At 42.4% G+C, this 24625-nt stretch overlaps 1 protein-coding gene across 1 annotated transcript in view; it reads left to right on the top strand.

The window, feature by feature from the left end:
- The window catches only part of FNDC3B (fibronectin type III domain containing 3B), a 182380-nt gene that overhangs the window by 127366 nt on the left and 30389 nt on the right, over positions 1-24625 (top strand). Inside the window, exons 10-21 of the mRNA XM_033069139.1 lie at positions 1816-1954; positions 2279-2332; positions 9882-10006; positions 12166-12340; positions 12944-13030; positions 13989-14127; positions 14614-14685; positions 15201-15319; positions 16179-16284; positions 17203-17375; positions 19423-19536; positions 21773-21922. Coding sequence (XP_032925030.1) covers positions 1816-1954; positions 2279-2332; positions 9882-10006; positions 12166-12340; positions 12944-13030; positions 13989-14127; positions 14614-14685; positions 15201-15319; positions 16179-16284; positions 17203-17375; positions 19423-19536; positions 21773-21922 — 1453 coding nt within the window. The remainder of the gene's footprint in view (positions 1-1815; positions 1955-2278; positions 2333-9881; positions 10007-12165; positions 12341-12943; positions 13031-13988; positions 14128-14613; positions 14686-15200; positions 15320-16178; positions 16285-17202; positions 17376-19422; positions 19537-21772; positions 21923-24625) is intronic.

Here is a 24625-nt window from a genome sequence, read left to right as displayed (position 1 = left end):
AATCATCTAGCTTTGATACTATAGATTCTTTTTATTTTTAAGGATTGTTTCTAGTGGAGCCCTAAAATCAACTTTTCAAGTAGAAGCATAAGACCAGAAGGAACTTTTCATCAGTGAGGAAAAGATGCAGGTCCCAAGTGGGGCAGGAGTCTTGGCCTTAGCAGCAAAGGAGAAGGTTGTAAAACACTCTTGAGCTTCCTTCTAAGCATTGAACATCTCTTTTGAAGCCAACTTCAAACACCAGAGAGGTCACCATGCACAGCTGGGCTGAGGTCTCAGCCATTTCTAGGGGTATTGTGGGTATTTACCCCAGGTCCTGGTTGACTTATTCCTCCCTACCTACAGTTCCCTCCACCTTCTTGCTGATTTGCCAAAATACAGGATGTTTGTGAATAGTTAACAGTAACTCCTGTTTGAAAAGGAGTGACTAAATCCCAAAGTCAGACTAGCAGAGCAGCAGCACTGTTTGTAGTGGAACAAGCTGACACTGGAACAGTGGCTGTTTGCTTTCCACCATGGGAATATGTATTAATGACTGTGAAGAAATAAATCTGTTGAGTACAGAGATTTATGAGACCAGCAGTTACTTGGGTCTCCTTGACCTTGGCAGCATCTCCCAGGGCTTTGTCTCTGCTGGACAAGGTGCTTGTGCTCATTGCTGCCCTGGGACTACCTGGAACAACCTGGTTTGCTCTGAACCACCACCTGCTTCCCTTCAGGGGTGTTGTTTTGGTGCCCTCAGAGCTGGCTGTGCTCAGTGTTTCAGGGGCTTGCAGGAGATGCTCCTTGAGCTCGTTTTCACACAGTTTTATTTCCCTTGGGGTGTGTGTTGGATGCTGGGCCATGCTCATTTCCAGCACACACATGTACCACTTGCCAGATGCATTCTCAATTAATTAATTGCATTTCTTGTTGCTCCTGCCTGCTAACAGGTGATGTGTAAAGCAGCACCACAGCAGCTCTTGTCTGCCTCCCCCAGAAGATTTGATTCTATGTAGGTGGCCATTGTACATAAATTACTCTTATCTACCAAAAACAAATTTAGAAATTGCCCTTTCTTTAGCTCTGCATTCAAGCACACAATAGCTACAGCCAGCTCAGAGGTCATTGTCTGGTCATGGCCTGAACTTTTTTTTGAGTGGAAGACTCCCAATTTGCACTTTCCTTTTGCTGCATGGAAAATGTGAAGGGGAAAAAATAACATCATTAGTTTTTTCAGAGAAAAGCACCTTGTGAGGAAGTGCTCAACTGTATCCTATTTGCTTTCCCCTATTATTTGGTACTATGCTGTCATATGGAGGATTTCCCTGAAATCAAATGTGTTTTGAAGATTTTTAGTTTGTCAGTGTTGCTGACCTGTGTTAGTTCTAGTCCATGGAGGTCCACTAAATGTTGATGCCTGAGTTATGTAGGAGAAGATTGTACCCATGGAAGGAGACAGCAGACACCTGCACTCAACGTGGTCCCTGTGGATCCAGTGTAAACCAGGCATTAAAGCTGATACCTTTTTTCTGTTGTATTTCAAGGAGGATTTTACCACAATGTGTGGAAACCTGGCAATAGGCAAGGAAATATTGGTGGGGAGAAAAGATAATGAAGATAACTCAGTCTGTGGGAATATTTGCACAAAACACTGTTCCTCTTCTGCTGTAATTTTTTTTGCATTCTTGTTTAAATGAAGTGAAGTAAGGATAGTCTGTGAAAAGTTTGTCATTAGTGGATGGTATCAGGGGTGCTTTGGTGCTCAAATACTGGCTGAGGCAGTGCCACTGTAACTCTCAGCACATTTATAACCCATTTGAATTCTGTTTCCAGGGTATATGCAATGTACAACTCAGTAAAGGGATCCTGCTCAGAGCCAGTAAGCTTCACCACCCACGGCTCAGCACCAGAGTGTCCCTTCCCACCAAAACCCTCACACAGGACCAAAAGCTCCTTAACCTTACAGTGGAAGGTAGGTAACACTTGGTTGGGGTAAAAGCAGGGAAAGAGAACTGACACAGAGCATAAATGTTGGAAATAACTGAAAGCTGAGACAGTCATTTTTCAGTAAGGGACTTGAACTTGCTGTACTCTGACAAATTCCTTCCTGTGCACCAACTTGACTTTTAAAATGTATGTGTTTCATTATGTCCACCTTCTTCCTGGCATTCCTTAAGAGGCTGCCAAGCCAAGTGCAAAGCTTTGGTTTCACTTGGAACTGTACTCATTTGCCTGGGGGAGGTGAAGTCGTTTTCTCTTATTCCCCAAATCACCTTTTGTTTATTTTTGTTCGTAGGCACCCATTGATAATGGTTCAAAAATCACCAGCTACCTTCTGGAGTGGGATGAGGTAAGTAGTAACTAGCTGAAATAAATACACAAATAAATGGCACTCAGACTTTACAAGGATTTGCTGAGTAAAGAAAAATAATTAAATACAGGAGAAAGTAGAAATGAGAAAATGAAATCCTGATGGCATTAGGTAAAGAGTTGGAAAGGTGAAAGAGGCAGTGGGGGGAACACTTCCCATTCAGTGTATTTTACATAGTGACAGTATTCTGTTTTTTTACCTTTAAAATCTTTTATCACTCATTTGGTGTGCTTTATTTGTAAATTAGCATTATTACTATTTAATTACTTGGGATGTATCATACAGTTCTGTTCCTGATCTCTTTCTGCTGCTGAGTGCAGAATAAACACTTGCTCCTGTCTTAGAGGAGAAGAGCCTGATCTTGCAGACCTGTCTACAGAGAATGTACTCAGGTTCAAAATCAGTGTCCTTTGTGTAGTGGCAATCAGCCCCCTTCCAGACACAAAAGGAAATAAGTTTTCTCCTAAATATCTTTCATGGTTAGCAAGCACTGGGCTGTTGGGAGAGTGCCCTGACAGATGATGTGCAGGGTTTGCTGGAGTTGTGTTCTTGTGAGTCCTTCCTCTGTCCGCTAATTTCTGCCCCTTTCCTTTGTGCAAGCTGTATTTCTGCAGAAAGCACAACTCAGGGAGTTATCTCTGAAGGAAAAGAATAAATATTGGGTGACAGAAAGGGCTTAGACAGCATGTAAATAAAAGTCATGAGTTGGGAAATGAAGGGTGTGAAAGGGTGTTTGGTTGTAAAGTCTGAGAAACATCTCTTGAGGTCTTTGTAGTCTAAAAATATTCTAAAGGGAGTATTCTGTTATGAATAGTTTTCCACCATGGCAGTAGTAACACATTCCCTGCTTGTTCTGCTACATGTTGGGTGTTTGGAAGCACTCACTGTGCAAACATTTATTGTGTGCACTGTCACAGCTAGTGGGGTCTGCATGGTGAGAAACCCTCAGAACCTGAACTAAAATTGAACAACAGCTTCAGAATGGCTAGCTGTCCCTCTGCACATCATGGAAAGCCAAAGGTTGTTACTGAAGAAGGGAAAAAGGGAGTATGAAGTTTGGGAAAGGAGATAAAGAGAGATTTCTCCAAAAGGATGGGCCAGGATGATCCTGTTAGACCCATGATACCTTGGTTGTGCAGTTATGATTTCTTCCAAAGCTTCCAGTAACTTGGAGCTGAAGGAACAGAGCAGCACAGAGCAGTGGAAACATGGATTATTCCAGCCTGCAAAGAAAAGGGAATGAACAGAAGGACTTGTCAGAAGAAGGACCATCAGCACATAATTAATGCAGTGCAAATACTGTAATGTTAATTTTGATTTGGATATATATAAGGCAATTCTAAAATCCTCCTGTCCGTCAAGCTCTTTAATAAGAGTTTTGTCTTCAGAAAGAATGGTTATGACACCCATTTTTCACAGAGCAAAAGCAGTTTGGTAGTTCAGCTACCAATGAGAAAAAATTAAGGCATCCAGGTTTGCTTAGTCTACCTGTTTTAATTACCTTGTTTTCTCAGCAACAGCCCTGAAATCTGAGATTATAATGGACAGCTAGCCAGCATAGATAAAAAAATAATGGCCCTGCACAAATTAGTTTGGTACATCTCCAATGGTTTGACAGGATTCCTGGCTGAAATGTAGCTGTCAGGTTCTGAGACAATTAATGCCACAGGTGTAGCTTCTCTAAATTTTTTTTCCCTCTGATAAGAGCCAGAAATGCAACTTTAAGCCACTGAAATCAAAGCCTGCTATTAAAGCTCGTGAAAGGAAAAGTCTGAAGATGCAGGCTGGGTGTGCAGGACCCTCATCACATGCAGTGGTGTGCTGGCAGGCTGCTGCACTCACTTTTCCACGTGCCATGGCTGGCTGTGACATGAAGTGCATTTAGCTGCTGGAATTATGGCACCCAGGTACAAAAGAGAATTCACTTGCAGTGCCCTGCAGCGTCGCGCTTGCTTGTGTAAACTCCACGTAGGCAAAAACATTGCTTCTCCACAAGGCCACTCTGTGTCCTGGTGAAATCAAGGAATACACACATCCAGGCACAGGAGAAGGCTTGCCAGGCAGCACTGAACACCCTGCCAGATCTCAGCTAGAGCAGCATTCATTAGCTGCGAGGCACAGGGTAAAATATAAACACGGGAAAATCGGCGATCAGAAGGAAATTAAATCGTGGCTGCAAAGCAGAGAGGGCTCTGCAAGAGCAGAGAACAAGAAATCTGTCAGATGATACAGGTGGGAAAACACCCTGAAATGGCAACCTGCCTAGGAAGTTGAGTCCTAGGAAAGAATGGTGTGGAAATCCCTCACCACACTCAAGGCACACAGGTCCTGGAAGGATCTTGTGCAAAGCTCAGACTCTGGAAACAAAGCTGGCATCAGGCATGGGAGGTGTGCAGAGTTGTGGAGGTGTCCAGGCAAACACTTCCAGTGTGTCCCAGTCACACCAGTGTGTTTCCCCAGCTCAAGCAGAGTTGTGCCTCCAAGGGAGGGGTTTCTGCAGCCCCTCTGTGCTCCTGGCTGGGGGGTCACAGATGTCTGTCTGTCTCTGGGACAGCTCAGATCTCAGTGTGCCACATGCTCAGCAGTATCTCACCTGCTTCCTCCTGTTTTTATGGGGCAGAGGTGCAGTTTTGGCATCCAAAGTGCCACCAGGAGTGTAGGTGGCATCACTGGTATGTGCAGAAAATGTAAAGTGACAGCAGAAGTGTTTACAGCCCCAGGATTAGGTGAGGTGGGGTTATTCTCCAATTCTGGAAGATTATTCTACTTAGTATATTACTGTGCCAACCTTACCTGGCTGCTGCTTCAGTTTAGTTCAGAGATTTGGGGTTTTACCTGACATGCAGACTCTGAAAGATTGTCAGTACATAAACCTATTCCAGTTATCCTAATTTTTCTATCCCAGTTTGTATTGAATGGTTTGTAATGTAGCTGGTGCTACATGTTTAGTTAGAAAACACAAATGCTTTCCCTTTACTGATCCAAGTCTTTGAGTTAGAGTTGTAATACCTTGCTAATAAACTGTTATCTCTTAAAATGCCTGAAGAACTATGAAGGACACTTAATTCTTTAATTGGAGAGTAAAAGATCAGTTCAGCAAATTGTCACTCAGATACACTGGATGTACCCCAGGAAAATTTCTACTCTAAAGAAGTAAGGATCAGCCCCTGTCTCAAGTATTCTGGATTTCATAGGGACTGGAACATGCCTGCACCACAGGTGTATTAGTTGTCTGGCAATAAAATCAGTTAAAATTAGTAATTAAGGAAAACTTCACCTTCTGGCTCTTTTGCTATGAACTTTGAACTTACAAACCTGAACTAATCAATTGATGTCTTGGTGCCAGGATTGATTATTCAGGGTAAGCAAAAGGCTAATGGGGGAAAAAATAGCATTAAAAATACACCAAACAGAAAACATGACTGTAAAGGAGGTGATGCTCTCCCTGATGCCAGCATTCATCAAAATCAGTAAACTGTAACTGCACTGAAAAATGCTGCTGGCACTGCTTTAAGAACCAGGCCTTTGTTACTAATTAGATGTGAAATGCTCGTTGTGTGCTTAAGTGGTAGTAAATAAATGTTTCTCTTGTGTATATGGATAGCAAGAGTATCCCATTCATTCTGGATGGGAAAGGGCAGGAATGCTCCTGAGCCAGAGACAAGGACATCCCTCTCACTCAGTGTGTGCCCCTGTTCTGTGTAGAGCTCAAAGCAGCTTTAATTCTTATCTGGTAAGCAGCTCATTTTAATTTGCTTAAGAGAGAGACTGATACAATACCACACTATTTGATGATTTGATGATGGATAGTTAATAATGAAATTTTAAATAAATGAGGGTCATTTTGTTCTGCCACCAAGTTTTAAATTCTTCAAGGTGGAAGAGATGTGCTTCTTTATATCAGCTGATAATCTGAGCCAGGCATCTCAGTGGTGATCCACCAGAGTTGGATACAGGGAGCTGCATGTTTGTGTTTGTTCACTTTTCTGCCCTCTGACTTTGTTCTGTGCCTGTGCCACTCTTATGAGACCTGCAGGAGAAGAGCCTTGGATAAAATTGGGGTTTGTGTATAATTTAGAGATGTTTTGTAGGTCCTTTGCTGCCTTCTCAGTGCTTGTGCATAGAGAAAATTCAGTTACTTGCATAACTGGCACAGTAAATGCTCTGCAGAGGTCTGAGGGTGTGCTGCACTAATTGTTGACAGTTTGCTCTGCAGCTCTGTGTCAGATTGAATTTGTCTGTTCCTTTTTATTGCCAACATGACCCAAACACAGCAGCCAGTGCTGGTGTGGCCACAGCAGATGTCAGTCCTGCATCCTGGTCACAGATGTGGCCCTGAGCTTTGCCTCAGTCGTGTGCAGTGAGGTCTTGTGCAGGACTGGGCTCCATTCCTGCCTTGCTGTACCTGCAGTGTCCCCTTCCTCCTCCTCTTGTGTTTATTTACTGGGTCTGCTGCAGGGAACTCATTCAACAAAACCCATTTCAAACCTCAAATCCCTTCTTCAATAAATGCACTCTCCAAAGACAATCCAGCACCCTGTGTTAAGTGAGTGTGCAGCTTGAAATATTGTTGAAATAGCAGGCAGAGCTCTTAATTGTGTTTAAACACTGAGTTGGAGCATTGTGCAATGCAGAATGGATTTGTGGAGCTGAATTGTCCTTGTTTCCTCAAACAGGCACTGATGGTCCATCCCAGGGTGGGCTGTCCTGGAGAGGAAAGGGAACCCAGGCTGGAGAAGGCAGGAGAAGACATCCCCAGGCTGGGGAAGTCCAACAGCGCTCTCCCTCCCAAATCTGGGCGTTACAAATACTTGCAGAAACGATACAGAGTATTTTAAGCAACTTACGAAACATTATTTGAAGGATTAAAAACTTGGATGCCGAGTGTACAAAGAATAGGAGAAGGATTCTGGGAAAGCTGTAAGACTCTTGGGTGGCAGCCAGTACCAGCCTGCCAGTTGTTCCTGTCTATAATTATGCCAGCATTAGTGCTTTCATAAATCTTGGGAGAGAAGGAGCAGAGAGGCTATTTCCAGGCTATTAATGCCAGGATAATTAGAAATATCGGCCAGCCTCTCCAATTAGTGCCAATAGAATCCAAAATACCAGCCAGTCTGAGTAATCTGAATACCAGTTGGTCTCTGAGTGAGTCTGGGGAATGTACAATACCAGTTCTAGAAGAGAAATATATACAATATCAGGGTTTGTACTCTTACAAACTTAATGCTTGGCAATCTTTGCAAAGTTTTACCCTACCAGTCTGACAAACGAGAGTTTGCTTGGCCCACTGCTCCCAGTTCAGGCATTGTGCTATAGGTGAGATTTTCCATGATTTCTCTTTTAAGCCAGCATTCTTTTATTGACCACATGCTTAGCAATTGATGACTTTGTTCTCTTGGAAAAAAAACATAGGAAAATTATTTTTTAAAAGGCATTCTTAAACAGAAATCCAAAATAAATTAAATGTTTTCAATTATTTATAAGTAGTGAAGTCATTAAAGAACTGAGGAAAAATTAATTTAAGGCAACTCAACCTGTAAAAGAGAGTTTGCATAGGGGAAAAAAATCTAATTTTAGTAATGCTGTACTGTTGAATGGATATTTTACTGAAACATGAGATTTCTAATATGTTTTGTATAGTCTGTATTTTAAATATATAACTGCTGAGCTGAGCTGTGTGCTCACCTGTTACTTTTGTCCTAAAGAATTTCTATCATAGAACTCTGTAATTAGGAATTCTATCATAGCACACAATAGGTAGGGATTTTAGATCTGAAAAGGTTTTACTCATTTACAAAATGTTTTTGCTTTGGTTTCGTGACTCTTTTCCAATTCCACTCCTTAATTTACGTGAGCTGTGCAGTAATGCTGGAGCAGGTGGGTGAAGCTGAAGGAGATTGTGTGTGAAGGAGTTCTAGAACAAGTGTAGGCTCCCACTGTATAAATAAAAGTTCTGGCTGTTTGCCAGCGTGCTAAATGTCCCTTCAGTGCCTCCACAGTGCTGTGCTGGAAATCTGGGTGGTTGATTCTATGCTGATAAACACACTCTGGAGATTCACTACAAACATTTCAGGAAGCTTTTCCTTCTGTGTCACAGTCTGAGGGACAAGAAGTAGAGGGTGGCAGGGGGTGGAGAATGGGCCAGTGAAAAATGCGTGTCCCAGTCAGGCACTGTGAGATCTGTGGAGGTGCTGTGCTGAGCATGGAGCAGGAGCAGTGTGTGGGAGGGCACAGTGAGCCCAAGGAGCAGAGCAGGTGAGGCTGTTTGCCTCGGGGGGATGCCTGTGTCAATAGTAAAATAAACATTAAAAATTGTACTGACACGTGCCAAAACTAGTAAATGGCTCAGCAGAGCTTTTCAGGCAGAAGTTGCAGAGATGGGGATAACCCTGTGTTCTGCACATGCTGGAGCCCATGGATGTGCTTTGTCAGGCTTCCATCCTGTGCTTTTGGGTACTTCATCATGTAATTGTCCAGTAATATTGTATTTGAGTATTGAAATTAAAATTCCTTTCAGCTGCTCCAGTTCTGGTAGATATTTTTTATGAGGAGCTGAGCAGTCCATGCCCTTTCTCCTGAAAGATTTCAAACTGACTGTTTTCCACATGTGGCCCAGAATAAGTCCAGACATTCCCTGGTACTTTAGGGTCCTGTCCTGCAAACAGCTCAGCTTTATTTCTGCCCAGGATGTACCAAGCTGGGGTGGATTGATTGATTGATTGATTGATTGATTGATGGATAAGGGTTTGGTTCTGTTTTAAATGTGGTGGGGTCGGGGAGAAAACTTCTGAGTGTCCTTGTGCTGAGGTACAAACCAGTACCTGAGGAAGAATTTGGGAGCTGGAGAAGTGTCTCAAACCCTCTGGGCTGCTGCATTGTGCTGTCTTTGCCAGGATGGATCCTTGCTCCAGGTCATGGTGATGGCAGCTCCCATAAACCATCCTTCTGGCCAACAACCCCCCTAACAAAGTTCCTGTTAGCTCAGCACATGCCATGTGCTCCTGCAGTTAGTGGGTGCAGAGCTTGGCACGCTGAATATTCCTCTGGGATGGGTAAATCTTGTCCTGGAGAGCAGGGGAAGGTCACACCCAGCTTGTCCCTCTGGCTCTGGCCCTGCTGGACCGTGGGGAGCGAGAGCCCTCTTGTGGGACAGGGAATTCCTGAAGCAATCCCAGCGAGGGATGCACTGCACAGGGAGATGTTGGCTGCACCTTTCCCATGCTCCTGCGACCCAGCAGATTCAGGGATTCATTTCACTCACAATTTTCCCACTTTTGTTCCTGAGTGGGATAAATTGTGTTTCGAGGTGGAGTTGTAGACACGTCTCTCAGCTAGAAGAAGATGAGGAGGGATGTGACAGCAGCAGACTGCTGTCTGTGTGATTTTCAGAGCACAGCAGTGCTGTCAGTGCTTGCACAGCTTCTTTATGAAAACATCCAACTCTGATATCGTTTAACAGCTCCTTTCCAAATGAGCGTGGCGTGGTTTTGTTTCATAGATATCCAATTACAGATTTCTCTCTTTCTAGGGAAAGAGGAACAGTGGTTTCAGAGAATGTTACTTTGGGAGCCAGAAGCATTGCAAGCTGACCAAGCTGTGCCCAGCTCTGGGTTACACCTTCCGGCTGGCGGCCCAGAACGACATCGGTACGAGGTGAGCTCCTCTGGGCACACACTTTCTTGAGAAAAAGTGGTACTTGGAAAGTTTGCCTACTGCCAGCATAAAGAGGAGTTTCTGAGGGATTTTTGTTTCTTTTCTCTTTGTGGTTTTGAGTTCAATATCTGACATTTGCTCTGTTATTGATGCTTCAAGGTAAGTCAGCTTTCCTTGGTGATACTCTTCACCTCCCCAGGGAATTGCTGTGTGCCTTCAGCATGATGAGATCAGCCCAAGCAGATAGACTCCCTTTGAGGTGTTAAATGGTGTTTTGTGGTCTATTCCTAATACAAAAAGAATACATCTGTTATGTAAAATTCCCACTAGGGACCTCTGTGAACCAAGAAAAACAAGCAAGGGGAAGTTGAGTTACAGATTTTGAAAGGAATCTTGATATATTTATTTTTCTGGTTTAAAGCAAAGCCCTTCTGTCTCTTTTCAGCAGTACAGTCCCTTCCTTCTTCAGGGCTGGCAGGGCTGGCTGATGGGGTGGGAAAGAAGGGAGAGACAGGCAGGACTGAGAGAGGAGAGGCACATGCAAAGCACTGAAAGATGGGGTTTGGCTTCTGCTTTTCCTTGCACACAAACTGATGCATTCACATGAAGATGGGTGAGAAATCAGGCTTGGTTCAATCCTCTGGGAGCTGCTAGGAAACACTGGGATTAAATGTTCTGCTGAGGGGTAGAGACACTGTGCTGCAGGGGCAGTGTGTGCTCCTGTGCTCAGGAAAGCAGAGCAGGCCAGGAAAAGTTTAGCTGTGAAGAAGCCAAACATCCAGTGCCCTTGTGTACTCCTTTATTGTCCTTCTTAGCTAAACAGGATCTAATCATTATTACAAGGACACAAAAGAAACACCAGTGGTATATAACAATGTGTTTTGTGGAGGGAGACTCCTGCATTGTTCTCTCTTTTAAAACACAAGCCTCTCAGTAATTTATAGCTTTAGAAAGCTTCTTTATTCATGTTCCTGTGTTTCCCCTGACATGGACTGAGACCATTCATGTGTGCACCATTCATGACTCCCTTTTCCCAACTTCTTGCAAGATTAATTCCCTCCCCATTGAAGTAATACTCAATGTGGAGAGAGAGGGGGGCTGAGCTGGAGCTGCTGAGTGTAACTGGAAGGGAATTGGGTTTGTGCAGAGTTCCCAGTTCTGGCATCTCTTTTCTTTGCCAGATTCCAGATTTTTAAAATATATTAGTACTCCTCCCCCACCCCTCCCCCCCTTTTTTCTGGGTGGGGTTTTTTTTTTGTTATTCTCCTTCTCCCTTTTTTCTCTCCCCTCACACTATTGAGAAGGAGTGAGCTAAAAACTATTTATGGTCAGCTGCTCTGTGCTAATCTGTGAGATAAGCACCAGCAACACATGCCTTACTTTTATAGGCAGCACTCAAAATTAAGGCATGATAATGTCATCTGACACTTCATGTCATGAGATGGTTTTGGTTTGTTCTAATGCTTCTGGACTTACCAAGTATGATGATTTTTTGTCTTGTTTGGGTTTTAGTTATAGGGTTTATTTAAATATTACAGTGTATTTCATCAAATATGTAATTTTTGAGAAAGAAGATTGAGAATAAGGAGATCTGGCTTTTTGTGTGTGTTGAGTTCATGATGTGACTTTAAGGCACAAAATAAGTTTTGTACTTTGGAAACAGATTTGAAAATTGCAAGAATGTCACCTTCCATTGAGACTTTGATCAAAGTCTATAGAATTTATATCCTGCACATCTCAGGTTGAACACTTGAGACTTTATTTCCTATACTTTAGTTCCCTTTTGTTAAAGGAGATTTTTCTCCACAGTTAATACCAAATTTATCATTTTAGTCATTCAGGTATTTTTTTCCAACATCATTGTGGTGAGATCTGTAAAAATGACTGTGCTGACACATTATCCTGCATTTTTTCCTATTCTTAGTTCTGGCATTTCCTAACTGGATGTTCATCTTTTCCACCTGAGAAATTTGAACTTTGTCCAGATTTTTTGAAAATGTGAAATATTTCTCTAAGTACACTGAGGTTTAGGTTTCTTTAGCTTGGTGTTTTTGTGGTGGGTCTTCATTTGTGTTTGCTTTGTTTCTTTGTTTGGGGGGGTTTGGAGGTTTGTTTATTTGTTTTTAATGCTCCTCTCTCTCTACTCTGTCTCTGAGCAGTGGGTACAGCCAGGAGGTGGTTTGCTACACTGCAGGCAATATTCCTCAGACCCCTTCTGCACCACGGCTCATCCGAGCTGGCGTGACGTGGATCTCATTGCAGTGGAATAAAGTAGAAGGATGCACACCAGAGGAAGTGATTTCCTACACCCTGGAAATTCAGGAGGAAGATAATGTAAGTTCTGTGTTGCTGTAAAGTGCACTGAGTTTTGATTTATTAATTGGAGATCACTGAGAAGAAGCATGCTGCTTTGGAGGGCCTTCCTGGAGTACTGGGTACTTGGCAGGGTGGAGCTGTGTGATTTGGTCTGCTGCACAGCAGAATTAGGAATCCTTAGCTGAAAATCTCTGCTGTCATCTGTGATTACTTACAAAGCCACACAGGATTCTGTGAGATACAGGGCAGCTTGTCCTTAGCTGTGTCAGTCTGCCATGTCCTCCTGCCTGCTCCTTGGTGGGCTTGTGTTCTGTCATCTGTCACTTCCAGTTCTGCAGCAGGTTAAACTGCCACAATTGGTTTTGTGCTTGTTTTGCAGCAAAATTACATTATTCAGGGCAGCTGCAGCATGTTTCTTCTAAAGAAAAAGTATTATGGCCTTGCAGTTTAAAAGTAGTAGTAGTAATAATATTATTAGATATATTATATGTTTGTTTTTCTTGTTTGTTTTTTTAAAGCATTCAGCCCCTTTGCTATAATTTTGTAGGTACAGACTAACACAGGGAACACTTTTTCAGACTCATCAGTTATGGGAATTTGTTTATTTTTGTATTTTTATAGGATAGTGTGTTTCACCCAAAGTACACTGGAGAGGAGCAAGCCTGTACTGTGAAGAATCTCAGAAGAAGCACACAGTATAAATTCAGGGTAAAGTCTTTTTCCTCTTGTTATTATGAAGTGTTTTCTGTTTTAGTTTTTTTCCAGGCACTACAGGGGTCCTTTAGTGCTCCCTCCAAAACTGAGTCATCAAATACAAATTTGTTTTATACTGTGACCTGATAGATTAAAGTCTTAGTTGTATTTCTGCTTTTATCACACAGGAGGTACTGTTGCTCAGACTTGGGGGAACAATCACAGTTCTCAGTACCATGTGGGAGGGTATTGTAAAAGTGTAGCTCAGGGTGTGAGGTGGTCCTGCATTGCTCCCATTGCTCTGTGGGACAGGACACCTTGTGAAGTTGCCTGAACTACCCAAAGAATTGGGAAGTTTTTGTGTTGTCACTCTGAGATGATGCCTTTTAGCTTAGTGTTGTGAAGGGTGCTGTGTCTGGTGAAAGGGGACCATTTGTGCTTCATTGCAGCCCTGCTTTCAAATTAAACATGGATTTTACAAAACTGCAATGATATCAGAACAAGTTGTAGGCTGATGTCATTGGCTACAGGTACAACTTTGGTCTGACTTTTAATTGTGTGATTACTGATACTCTGAATGACTTTGTTGTAAATAGCAGTTAGAAATACCTCCAAAACAAAAATAGCAAAGTTATTATTACAGTCCTCTTATTTTTCTTTTATGAGAAAAATACTGCAAGTTGACACAGTTATTTTTAAAAAGTGACTTTTTCTTGAAAGGGAAAACCAGCACTGCTTCTGTCTTAAACATGTCATGATCTATTGCTGATGGAAGGAGGGGAAGAAATCACTGTGGTTTGTAAAGAAACATAATGACAATCTAATATCTGTTATTACAATCCCACACACTTTGGGATGTGACAAACCTTCCAGTTTGGTGACATTTGTGCAATTACTGAAAGAAGTGTGATGCAGACCTACCAGAAAAGCAGTTGCAGTGAGCAAGGGCAAACTCATTGTGGTTTTGTTTCAGCTGTTTGCTTCCAACGTGGAAGGGAAGAGTTCTCCCAGTGAAGTGTTGGTCTGCACAACCAGCCCAGACAGGCCAGGACCTCCAACCAGACCCGTGATCAAGGGGCCAGTAACATCTCATGGCTTTAGTGTGAAGTGGGGTAAGGCAGCTCACATTGCTGCAGCAGAGCTTGCTTTTTTTTTTTTTTTTTTCGTGTTCCTTCTCAGACCAAAGTTGAATGTGTTTGGAGAACTTGACAGCTTAATTTTTTTTAATATCCTAAAAGGTGTGTGGAGACTCTTGTATATTCAGAAACAAAAATGTTTTGGTTTTGATTAACTCTTACCCAAGCACATCTTCAGGTTTTCACTCTCCATTTCATGTCCCCTTGCAGCTTCATTCCAGCTTCTTCCTTTATTAATGGAGCAAACCTTCACACAGCTTTTTCTCCATACATTTTGTTTTGGATCATCATTATCCAGCAGCCTTAGTTTGATTCATGCTGAGAAATAACATCTGTCACCCACTTCTGCTGCACATAACCTGGTGTGGTTCATGTGGAGGAGTTTGTGGAGAAGGAGCTGGGTCAGAAACAGGTTTGATAATTGTTTTATCTTTCACTCCTATTCTTGTCTTATTTTTTCAGATCCTCCACAGGATAATGGTGGCTCAGAAATCCTAAAGTATCTGCTGGAGATTTCTCAAGGAAGTCCAGAAGGTAAACTTGAGTTGTCTCAATTTCAAAACGCTGTGGCTACTATATGGAAGTCCTGGCTCTTTAGGTTATTATTGTTATTATCATTAATGCCCTAATAATGTGACTGAAACAGAGTTACATACTTTGCAGGTTTTCTGGGTGAGCTGGGGTTGGATTTTGGAAAGGTTTTGTAGTGGGTTTTTTAGGTATCTTCTTTTTACTAGTAATTACAGAATTTTAGGTTATATGGCTAAATCTAGAAATATTTTTATTTATATTTGTGTGCACATATTTGCACATTTATACATTATATATAGTACTCATATTTATTTCTATTTGTAAGTAAATGTATTTGCATGTATGTCTATGTATTAAGTCTTCAAGAGGGAAATACCATTCACAGTGATACTAATGGTTTTCCTGAAACAGGTCATGTGTGGAAGACCACACTGAAGATTTTCCTTTCTTCTAGACACTCCTAAATGTGTTGCTTTCCCCTTCTTTAAACTTGGATATATATATTTATTTTTTTTTAGCAAATCAGTGGGAAGTGGCCTACAGTGGCTCAGCTACAGAATACACCTGTACTCACTTGAAACCAGGCACTTTGTATAAACTCCGGGCATGCTGTATCAGCACTGGTGGACACAGTCAGGTGGGTATTATCTAAAAATAAGGGCCATTGGATTGATATTTTTTCTGAGATTTATCTCCTAATTTTGTTAAAATACTACTTCTTTCAAAAGAAGGGAAATGTTTTCCCTGTAGTAAAACTACACTGATTGCAGTTGATCTCATGCTGCAAGTTGCTGAATTTTAGATTTCTATGTGTACATAATTTTCTTTTCAGCAAGCTGCAATTTTGTGGCATTTGGTTTCCTCCAAACCAATATGTAGTTGTTTATATTTACATTGCATGTTTATCTGATGTGGCCACTTGCTTGAAAAAGGCCATGGACTCTCATGTGCTTGACCCTGTATTGACTGGAGAGCAGAAGGAGATAGTTTGTTGTAACAGTTGTCTTTCACATGACTGAATCTTTTAAGTTTCTGGGTTCCTTTTTTCAGACCCCAATTCCTGTAATTCCCCTCTTTGATTTAAATTCACTTCAGTATTTCTACACTTAATCCTCCTGCTTTGATATATTTTTTCTCATTTAAGATTGAGTACTTTAGGCCTTGACATTATTTTAAATCCAAGGAAAATTAAAACAGAGAGCCCAGTATTGAGAATGCTAATGAAGGAATTCTATTAATTGCATTTGTACTAACATGTTTGATAGCATCTCCTCTCCTTTAATGTTCATATAAATTTCCATGAAGTGGTGGGTGTAGAAAACAATTTCCTGTGCTACTGTGTAGCTGTGACTCACTTTGAAAGGTGGTGGCTGTTCCAGAGGGGTTGCTGAGCTGTGATCATAACAGAGGGTGACTGAGCTGTGTTGGTACCAGAGGGGTGGCTGACCCCTGGTGACAGCAGAGGGTGACTGAGCTCTGGTCCTGTTCTCCTGCAGTGCTCTGAGAGTTTACCTGTCCGTACGCTGAGCGTGGCGCCGGGTCCCTGCCGCCCGCCGCGGCTCCTGGGCAAACCAAGGCACCGGGAGGTGCAGCTGCAGTGGGGTAAGCCAGTGCAGCATCCTGCTGCTCTAAAGCTTTGAGCCTTGAGCCTTTGTTTCTGCTACTTGTGTCCTGTTCTCTGGGAAGTGCACAGCAAAGCCCAGTGGAGTCTGAGCAAGTCTGAAGTTCAGCTTCTCATCAGGTTGGATTTCTGAGCTCAGCTGTACTTTAGGTCTTACATTCTGCTCCCATTTCATTTTTTTTAGCCCTGTCCTTCTCAGGGTTATTAAATATCAGCTTCATTAAAATATCTATCCTTTTATTTCAAAAACACAGTGTGACTCAAAATCTCCTTTTTTATTCCTTTGCAATATTGGCTTGGCAGAAGCGTTTTGGTATTTCTAATGTATAACTTCTTTCAAAAATTTGAGTTGGAACATATTGAAGGGTTTGGGTGGCATTTAAATCCTCATCCACAGTATAACACATGTAATCTATTGGACCCCTGTTATTTTGCAAAGATGTTGGACTACAGTCATGGCACTAAATTGTCAAAAAATTCACATTTTTCAGAATACAAGACACATGAAAGTTTCCAACAGAATGTTTTCTTTACAGTGATAATCTTGCAACATCCAAGTTTTTTTTGTAGCATCATTTGTTAAGCCAAATCTGGATAAGTGAAATTTCTAACTGTCAAACATATTTCAACACCAGTATAAAAATTCACCCAAATGCTTTCTGGAAGCATTTTGGTGGCTGCTGTTTCTCTGATCCCCAGGCATTTTGATTCTGTGGTACTGGCTTGTAATGTAACATGCAGTTATTATCAAATACTTTGTTTTCATGGGCAAAAACAAAGGTGAAACAGAAGAGAGATAGGTGTGTGTATATGTATACACAGTTTTATGGTATGTGAAGTAAATGGCTCTCCCTGCATGCGCCCAAATGTCGCTAATGAATTTACACAATTTCTTTTAGATGCCCCTCAGTCAGAGAGTGGCTGCCCTGTCTCTGAGTACAGTGTGGAGATGACAGCCCCTGAGGAAGAGGTTTCTGAGGTGTACCATGGTCCTGAGCTGGAGTGCACCGTGAGCAGCCTCCTCCCCGGCGCCAGCTACAGCTTCCGCGTGCGCGCCCTCAACGACGGCGGGGTACGTGCGCTGCCCGGCCCCTCGGGGCTGGGGGCTCTCCCTGCTGCTTGCCAGGGGGCCAGGGGGAGATGGGCAAAAGAAAAACCTCATGGTAAATGCTTGAGAGGAACATCAGAGGAAGAGCTGCAGTTTTAGACCTGGGTCTCTTCTAAAAGGAGATTTCGGGTGCTGATGCGATTTGAGAATCAGCTGCTCCCAAATGTGCAAAATCCCTGCTGGAAGTCATAGCTTGTAGGGAGGACTGTTTATCCTCATTCTGTTCATTTCCTTCTTTTTGTTTTAAATCTGAAGTGTGTAAAACCAAGAACTGCAGTTTCACCCAGGTGGTATGTTTTGAGAAAAACTCACATTCTTGGTGATTTTTTTTGTTTCAATTTTTTTAAAAAAAAGTGTGCTTTATAGATTTGATGAGATTTTTTTATTAAATTATTTCCTTGGAAGAAGTTCCTTCCCAAATACATCAGAAATTCTGTCTGATGTCCAGGGAGACCTGCAGAAAGATCTTTTTCATTGAGGTTTGGGTTGATTATGCTTGCCTTTGTGTCATTCTAGTGGTATTACATAAAGTCCCAGCTAAACTACATGCATTGATGTGTTTCTCCCCAGGAAGTCTTGATGACAAACATAACACAATGGTTTAAAGTTGCTCACCTACAGAGAGAAGTTGTGTTAAAACTGAACTTGGGTATTAGAAAAATCTGCAAGACTGTTATGTGTTTTGTCATAAAAATACCTACTGTTTTGTTTTTGTGAAAAATTAATTAAATGCACATGGAAAGATTAGATTTGCTTACTGGAGTGAGAGCCATTGCCTGCCTGGTAGCTTTGAATATGTGATATCTTGCCTTTTTTTTTTATCCTTTTTTTTGGCAGAACAGTTGCAAAGCATTTCTGGTTCCACCCTTTGTTAATTGAGGGGGTTGGTTCTGGTTTGGCTGGGTTTTTCTACCAGATGCAAAATAGGGGAGGATGTCCTTTACCAGATTCTTCCTCAAAAACAGCAGAAGTTTGTAAATGCCTTTTTTGACAAGTGCATTCTTTGTAAGACAAAGCAATCAGTATTGGCCTTTCTTTGATGGCAGATCTTGTCATATCTGATGAGAAATTTTCTGAGGTTCATAATTTGTGTCATTTGGCCTTTTTGTAGTGGCTCATTTTTTTCATGCTCACTAGTATTCATTACAAAATAAGTAAATATCAGTGGTTTTCCTCTAATTGCTTCCAAGTGAAGCTCCTTTGTTCTGGAGAACGATTTCTAATTAACTTGGGGATGCACTGAGCAAACTTCACTTTTCCACTCAGGAGGCCTCAGAAAAGCTGTTTCAGTGCTATCTCCTGTCCTCACACTTCTGGCTGAAGCCAGGTTCCCAGACTGCTGAAAATTGGCTTTTTTTTTTTTTTTTTGGCTAATCTGCATTTAAATTATTCTCCTGCCACGGGCTCAGGATTTGTCTGAGCTGAGCTGCCCGTGGAGCGGAGCATCCAGAACGTGTGTGCAGCACATCCCTGCACCTTGTACCAAGCTGGGCCTCCAGCACATCCTGTCCTCTTACAAGGAACTTGGGGCAGGCATTTTATGTAAAAGAAGCTGGAAGTGAGAACTCCAAGCTGTGCTTTGCCCTTGCTGTGCTTCTCTTTGTGTCCATGAGAAGCTGGTTATGATACGTGAACACACTGTGCTGAGGTAAGGCAGAGGGACACAAACTGTTCCTCAGTTACTGTGTGCTCATTCTCACCTTTGGGCAAATTGGAGGTGGTTTCTGCTTTCATGAACACTTGCTGCCACACAGGAGGATGCTCAAAGGATGTACATGCTCTCTGCTTGCTCCTGAGCCCACCTCACACTTCAGCTCTGAGTCATTTGTGTGGGCTCCTCCTGAGCTCTGGTGTTTGGTGCTGGGTATTGCAAGCCCAGTCTGTCTTTGAGAAAGTTTAGTGCTCTGAAAAAGTTCACATGCTGTTCTTGGAAAGTCCTTGAGGGCTTTGAGATGGGTGTACACCTGTATAATAATAATAATAATGATAACAATGGCTTGTTCCCCTGCAGTACGGGCCGTATTCGGAGGCGACGGAGGTGACCACAGCAGCAGGACCCCCAGGCCAGTGCAGAGCACCTTCCCTGTCCTTCCTGTCAGACACACGAGTCCTGGTCAGCTGGGAGGTGAGTCACTAAGTCAGCTCCCTGCTGGTTTGATACCCAAACCAGAACAGAGCTCAAAGGTGAACCTAAGAGCTGTTTACTGGTCTGGAGCTTTTTGTGTAAGGAAACCCTGTGTAGAAACTATTTTATTGTAGAAAGTCATCTTCTCTACTTTGCTCTGAAGAACTAACAAACTTGGTCAGGAGTCTTCCAGGCCAGGATTCAGACACAAGGCATCCTGCACTGGCATCAGATGATAGAAGTGTTCTCTGCAAGTACATCAGCATGTTCACAGTTGGAATTATGAAGACAAATATTTGATTTTGGCTGAAACTGGAGTCTCTGATATGAAATTAACTCTCCATAAATGCTTACAATGTAGGGCTTTTTCCCCCTCAAAAACTGTTTGTCTCTTCCCCAAATATTTACTTTTATTTTAGTTTGTGTGCATTCCTTCTTCATTCTCCAGCATCTTGGGCATTGGGCTCAATATCCTTTTTAGCTGAAGTGTTATGGGGATGATTGCTGCCATTAAAGAAAAAAATGTCTAATTAAGGCAGAAAAGAAAGGATGTTACCATAAATAATGGTATAAAAATAAATAATACTGTGATGTGGTTCAGTGGGGCTGGAGTTCTGCCACAGGCTTTCAGTGAAAGTCTAGCAGCCATTCCAGCCCTCCCCAAAACAATGCCCCTGTTGAGAAAGAAGTCACTGACATTCACAAGATGCTCAAATAAATTGTGTTAACAACATATCTAGATGCAACCATAATCTGCATTTAATTTCATAACAAACAGGTGTATTTGGTGCAGTTTGGGGCTATTAATATATTTTGCAACTAAAAATTGCATGGAACATTCAAATGTTGCCTGTAATGGTCAGGGATTTGCTCTCCCCTGCCATGAAGCAGTGGTTCTGGTAGGTTCTCTATTTATTTGAAGGATATATTTGTTTATTCTAGCTAAAAATGAAGCAGTGGTTTGCAGTGGTTATGTTTTCTTAAAGAGTGTCATTTTTTGGCTGATCTGAATAAGAAGGAAAAACAGTGAAGCACTGTGAAGTGTGGCTAGAGAGCACACTGTGGTGCCTATTATGGTGCTTTTTTTTACACATTGTTCTGCATTCTGGCTCAGGAGCTCTGAATGTTCCTGCTCAAGCAGCTGGAAGCTCTGAGGCAGAGCCAGAGGAGCCCCTGTGGCCTGTGCTGGGTTGTTGCTGTGGTGTGCAGCAAGGCTCTGGATCCTTGCACTGGAAATTACATCTTGCCTGTCAAATTCACAAAGTCCTTGTAGGCCACACTTCAGGCAGAGCAGAGCTTCCCTGGGCTGCTTCAGGCCACTCAGTACAGCTCTAGGTAGTTCTGTTAAAAACACTAATTATTTAGGTTTGGGAGCTGTGCTGTTTTGCCTGTATTGGCTCATCTCCAGCACATTCAGGCATTGAATTTGTGTTTCTCTAAATAAAGGGTTGCTGGGGATATGTGGAAGTGGACAGATTTTTATTAGATATTGGGAAGAAATTCTGTATTGTGAAGGTGGTGAGACACTAGAAGAGTTTGCCCAGAGATGCTGCCCCATCCCTGGAAGTGTTCAAGGCCAGGCTGGATGGGGCTTGGAGCAGCCTGGTCTGATGAAGGTGTCCTGCCCATGGCAGGGGGTGGAATGAGGTGAACTTCAATGTCCCTTTCAACCCAAACCATTTGATGGTTCTGTGATCCCATGGGAATGTCACTGTGGGTGTGAATGTGCCAGGATCCACACTCCAGGTCCCATTCTGGGACTGATGGGTGACTGCCAGAGAGAAACTCAGAGCAGCTCCTCCCTTGCTGAGGTGTTCTTAGCACAGGAGTGGCTGCTTCAGGCTCCAAGGCCAGTGCTTCCAGAGCTGTATTTTGATCTCTCAGCTAGGCTGCACTAGATTGATGCTTTTTTTATGTTCTCCACGGTTGAGCTTCTGCCAAGCCAGTGGAGAGACAATTTATTCCTGAGTGTCCTGATGGAAAGCAAAGTAACTGCGTGCACTCATTTCTCTGAATTTCAATCAGGTAATTTTTGTGCAGAATTGTCCTGTTTCAGTAACCTCTCAGGGAACATTAACTCAGTACATTTCTATTTGCAGCAGTAATGGTGTATTAATTTAAAAATAAGGGTGGTTGTTGGGGTTTTTTTTCCATGTACTTTATTCCTTCCCCAGTGAAACACAGCCATCCGAAGTGCTCATTTCTGAACTGAACCACATAAATATTTGTGTTGCAGAGTCCTGAATGTTCTGGTACTGACATCTCTGAATACAGATTAGAGTGGGGAGAAGAGGAGGAATCTCTACAGCTTGCATATAGTGGCACAGAAACCTGCTTTGAAGTCAGTGACTTGTTGGCAGCAGCGCATTACTGCTGCAGGCTACAGGTATGGCAGGGCTGCATGCATTGCCCTTTGAGATCCAAACTCAGTTTCCTTCCACTGCTCTTCTTCTTTTTATCATTAGTCCCCTCTCAAGTCATGTGTTCTGCAAGGCAAGAGGAATGCACATTTATTTTAAGCAATGCAGACTGATGTGCCACTGAAAAATTGCTCTTGTGTTTTGTTACTTTTGGTGACTGATGCTTGTAACAGCCACCTTGCCCTCTGACACCACAACAAAATGGTAATGGTTTAGAAAATTAAAAAAAACACTTTTCTTCATTGTAAGGAGAGGTAATAATATCTACCTCCCAACTGGATATTGAAGATTTCCCTGGCTTAAATAATGAATTCCAGCATCTGTTTATTTTATCAAGTAAGGCAAAACAGAGTAAATTCCTGTGTGTACAGGGGATGGTACCTGCCAGAAAGTGAGTTCCCATCTTTGCCATTTTGTCTCTCAGATTTGTGAGATTGAATCTCATATAGAGTCTCTACATGATTTCTTTTTCTTTGATCTGCTATTATTTTCAGTAAAAAGTAGCAGTTAAAATATATTTTGTATATCTGTATGGAAGTAAAAAACCCAGGACTTTTCATCCTTTATGTCTACTGATAAATAAATGGAAGGTAAAGCAACTGGGAGTAGAGTAGAAATATTTTACCTAAGATACTCTTCCACAAGGTATATTTGCATGTGAAGACAGAACCACCACTAATCCAACCCAAATACCCACCCAGCTGGTAACATGTGGACCACCCAGGGTAATCTCTTTGATCAAGGACAACATGCTTCTGTCCAGTGTTTCCTTCTTATAGTTATTTTTTTTAAACAGGATATTGAATTTTTTTCATTTTTTTGAGAAGAAGGTTTGGAGGAGCTGGGCAGCAGCCCAAGAGCTCAGGCCCCACAGCTCCAAGAGCACTCAAATGTATTTTGTGTCTTGGCCAGAGCTGGTCTGTGCCTTGCTCTGGCTCTGTGGGGGAAGGAGAACCAGGGAATGTGTGAGTGGCTGGGAGGTGTGAGCCAGAAAGTGCCTCTTGTTTCTGCAAGAGGGAGAGCATTCAGCATCTGCTGGGCAGGGAGGAGACTCTCAGACCACTGCTGTGGGGAGCCCAAGGAGAATTTTGTGTTAAAAATGGAAACAGCCAGCTGTATGGCATCTTTGATTTCCAGTGGGTGCTTATTTCAAACTACCTGCCACAAAAATGTTGCACGAGTCTACTCAGTTTTTACTGCAGCTAGTATAATTTAATCCATGGGTAGAAGTTATAGGAAAGGCACAACAGCAAGAAGATATTTTATTGAAGTCCATCAGTGACTCAGGTATTACTGTCTAAGGAGCTTCATCCTCTGGATCTGATCCTCTCTATTATGTGGAGAAGAATTTCTTACAAGATACACTGTAATTTCCAAACAATTACACAAAAATCTCACCATGAAGTAGGTATAACAGACAAAGAAAGGAAGTTAAATAGTGTCAGAAATTTTAGTTTATTTTATCTGTTACCAACTTTAACCAAAAAAAATCCTTTTTAAAAATAAAGATCCCCCTAGCCACATTTATTCAGCCTTCTAATAGACACACAGTATTGTTATCTCAATCTACAGTAACCCAGTAAAAAAGAGGAATCAGACATATCTAACTGCAGGGCAGACAATTGTCTTTACTGTTGCTCAACTTTTTTCCTGTAATGAATATTCCTGAAAACAGTAGTTGCTTCTGCAAAGGGAAATATTGTGTCATTTGGGGGTGGCAGGGGAAAGCAGCTAGGCAGCAAAGCCCCATCAGTTATGGTGATGAGATTGTCCAATAAAACAGTTTAAAAACACCACTGACAACCAATTGCTTGGAGCAAGATACAAATGGCCAAACACTGGTTTAGGGGCAAGACAAATCATATCATTGGCAGAGCACAAAACAGGGCTCACTTCTAACAGCTCCAGGAGCACTGCACTAAATAGAAGATTTCCCCTGAGCAGGATTTGTTTTGAAGGGCTTTTTAAAGGCTGACAAATGTAACTTTATTATCTCTTTCTTCAATTGAACAAAACGTCTCCTGGAAAAACAGAACATGGCTTTGTGTTTGCATTATGCAGAGCAGAAATATAAGTTATTCACTGCAGTTAAGCATAGATCAGAAATCAAACAATTGTTTCATGTGTCCTGTCATTGCCATCAGAGTCCTGCTGGCAGTATTGTAAGCCTGGATTTTTTAATTAATTGTCACCTGATGGGAGACTCTGGGCTAACTTTTCCAAATGTAAAGGGTGCTGGGCAGTATCAAAGCTGATTCTGGAGTTCTGTGCCTTCTGGACTCCTGTAGTTTCTGCTGTACCATGTTCTGTAAGCTCTCCCTATGCTTTGTGTGCTGGCAGGATGCTGGGCTGTGTCAGGAGGAGCCCAGCAAGCAGGTCCAGGAAGGGGATGCTGCCCATTGCATGCCATTCCTGCCAACCTGGAATGCTGCATCCAGTGTTGCTCCTGGCTGAAATAAGGATGTTCAGATGAGATATAAAGAAAAAAATACCACTGTGCAGGCAATTAAGGATCTAGCAGTGGTCCAGAGGGGCTGTGCAATACCTGGAATTTTTTCAAGACCCAGCTGGAGAAAAGCCTGAGCAGCCTGGTGTGCATTGTCTGGCCCTGGCTGGAGTAGCAGGTTGGATGAGATGAGTCCCCCAGTCCCTTCCAGCCTGCATGGCTC

Source organism: Catharus ustulatus, chromosome 10, assembly GCF_009819885.2.
Source record: "Catharus ustulatus isolate bCatUst1 chromosome 10, bCatUst1.pri.v2, whole genome shotgun sequence".
Lineage (NCBI taxonomy): Eukaryota > Metazoa > Chordata > Aves > Passeriformes > Turdidae > Catharus > Catharus ustulatus.
This window is presented reverse-complemented; position numbering and strand designations above follow the sequence as displayed.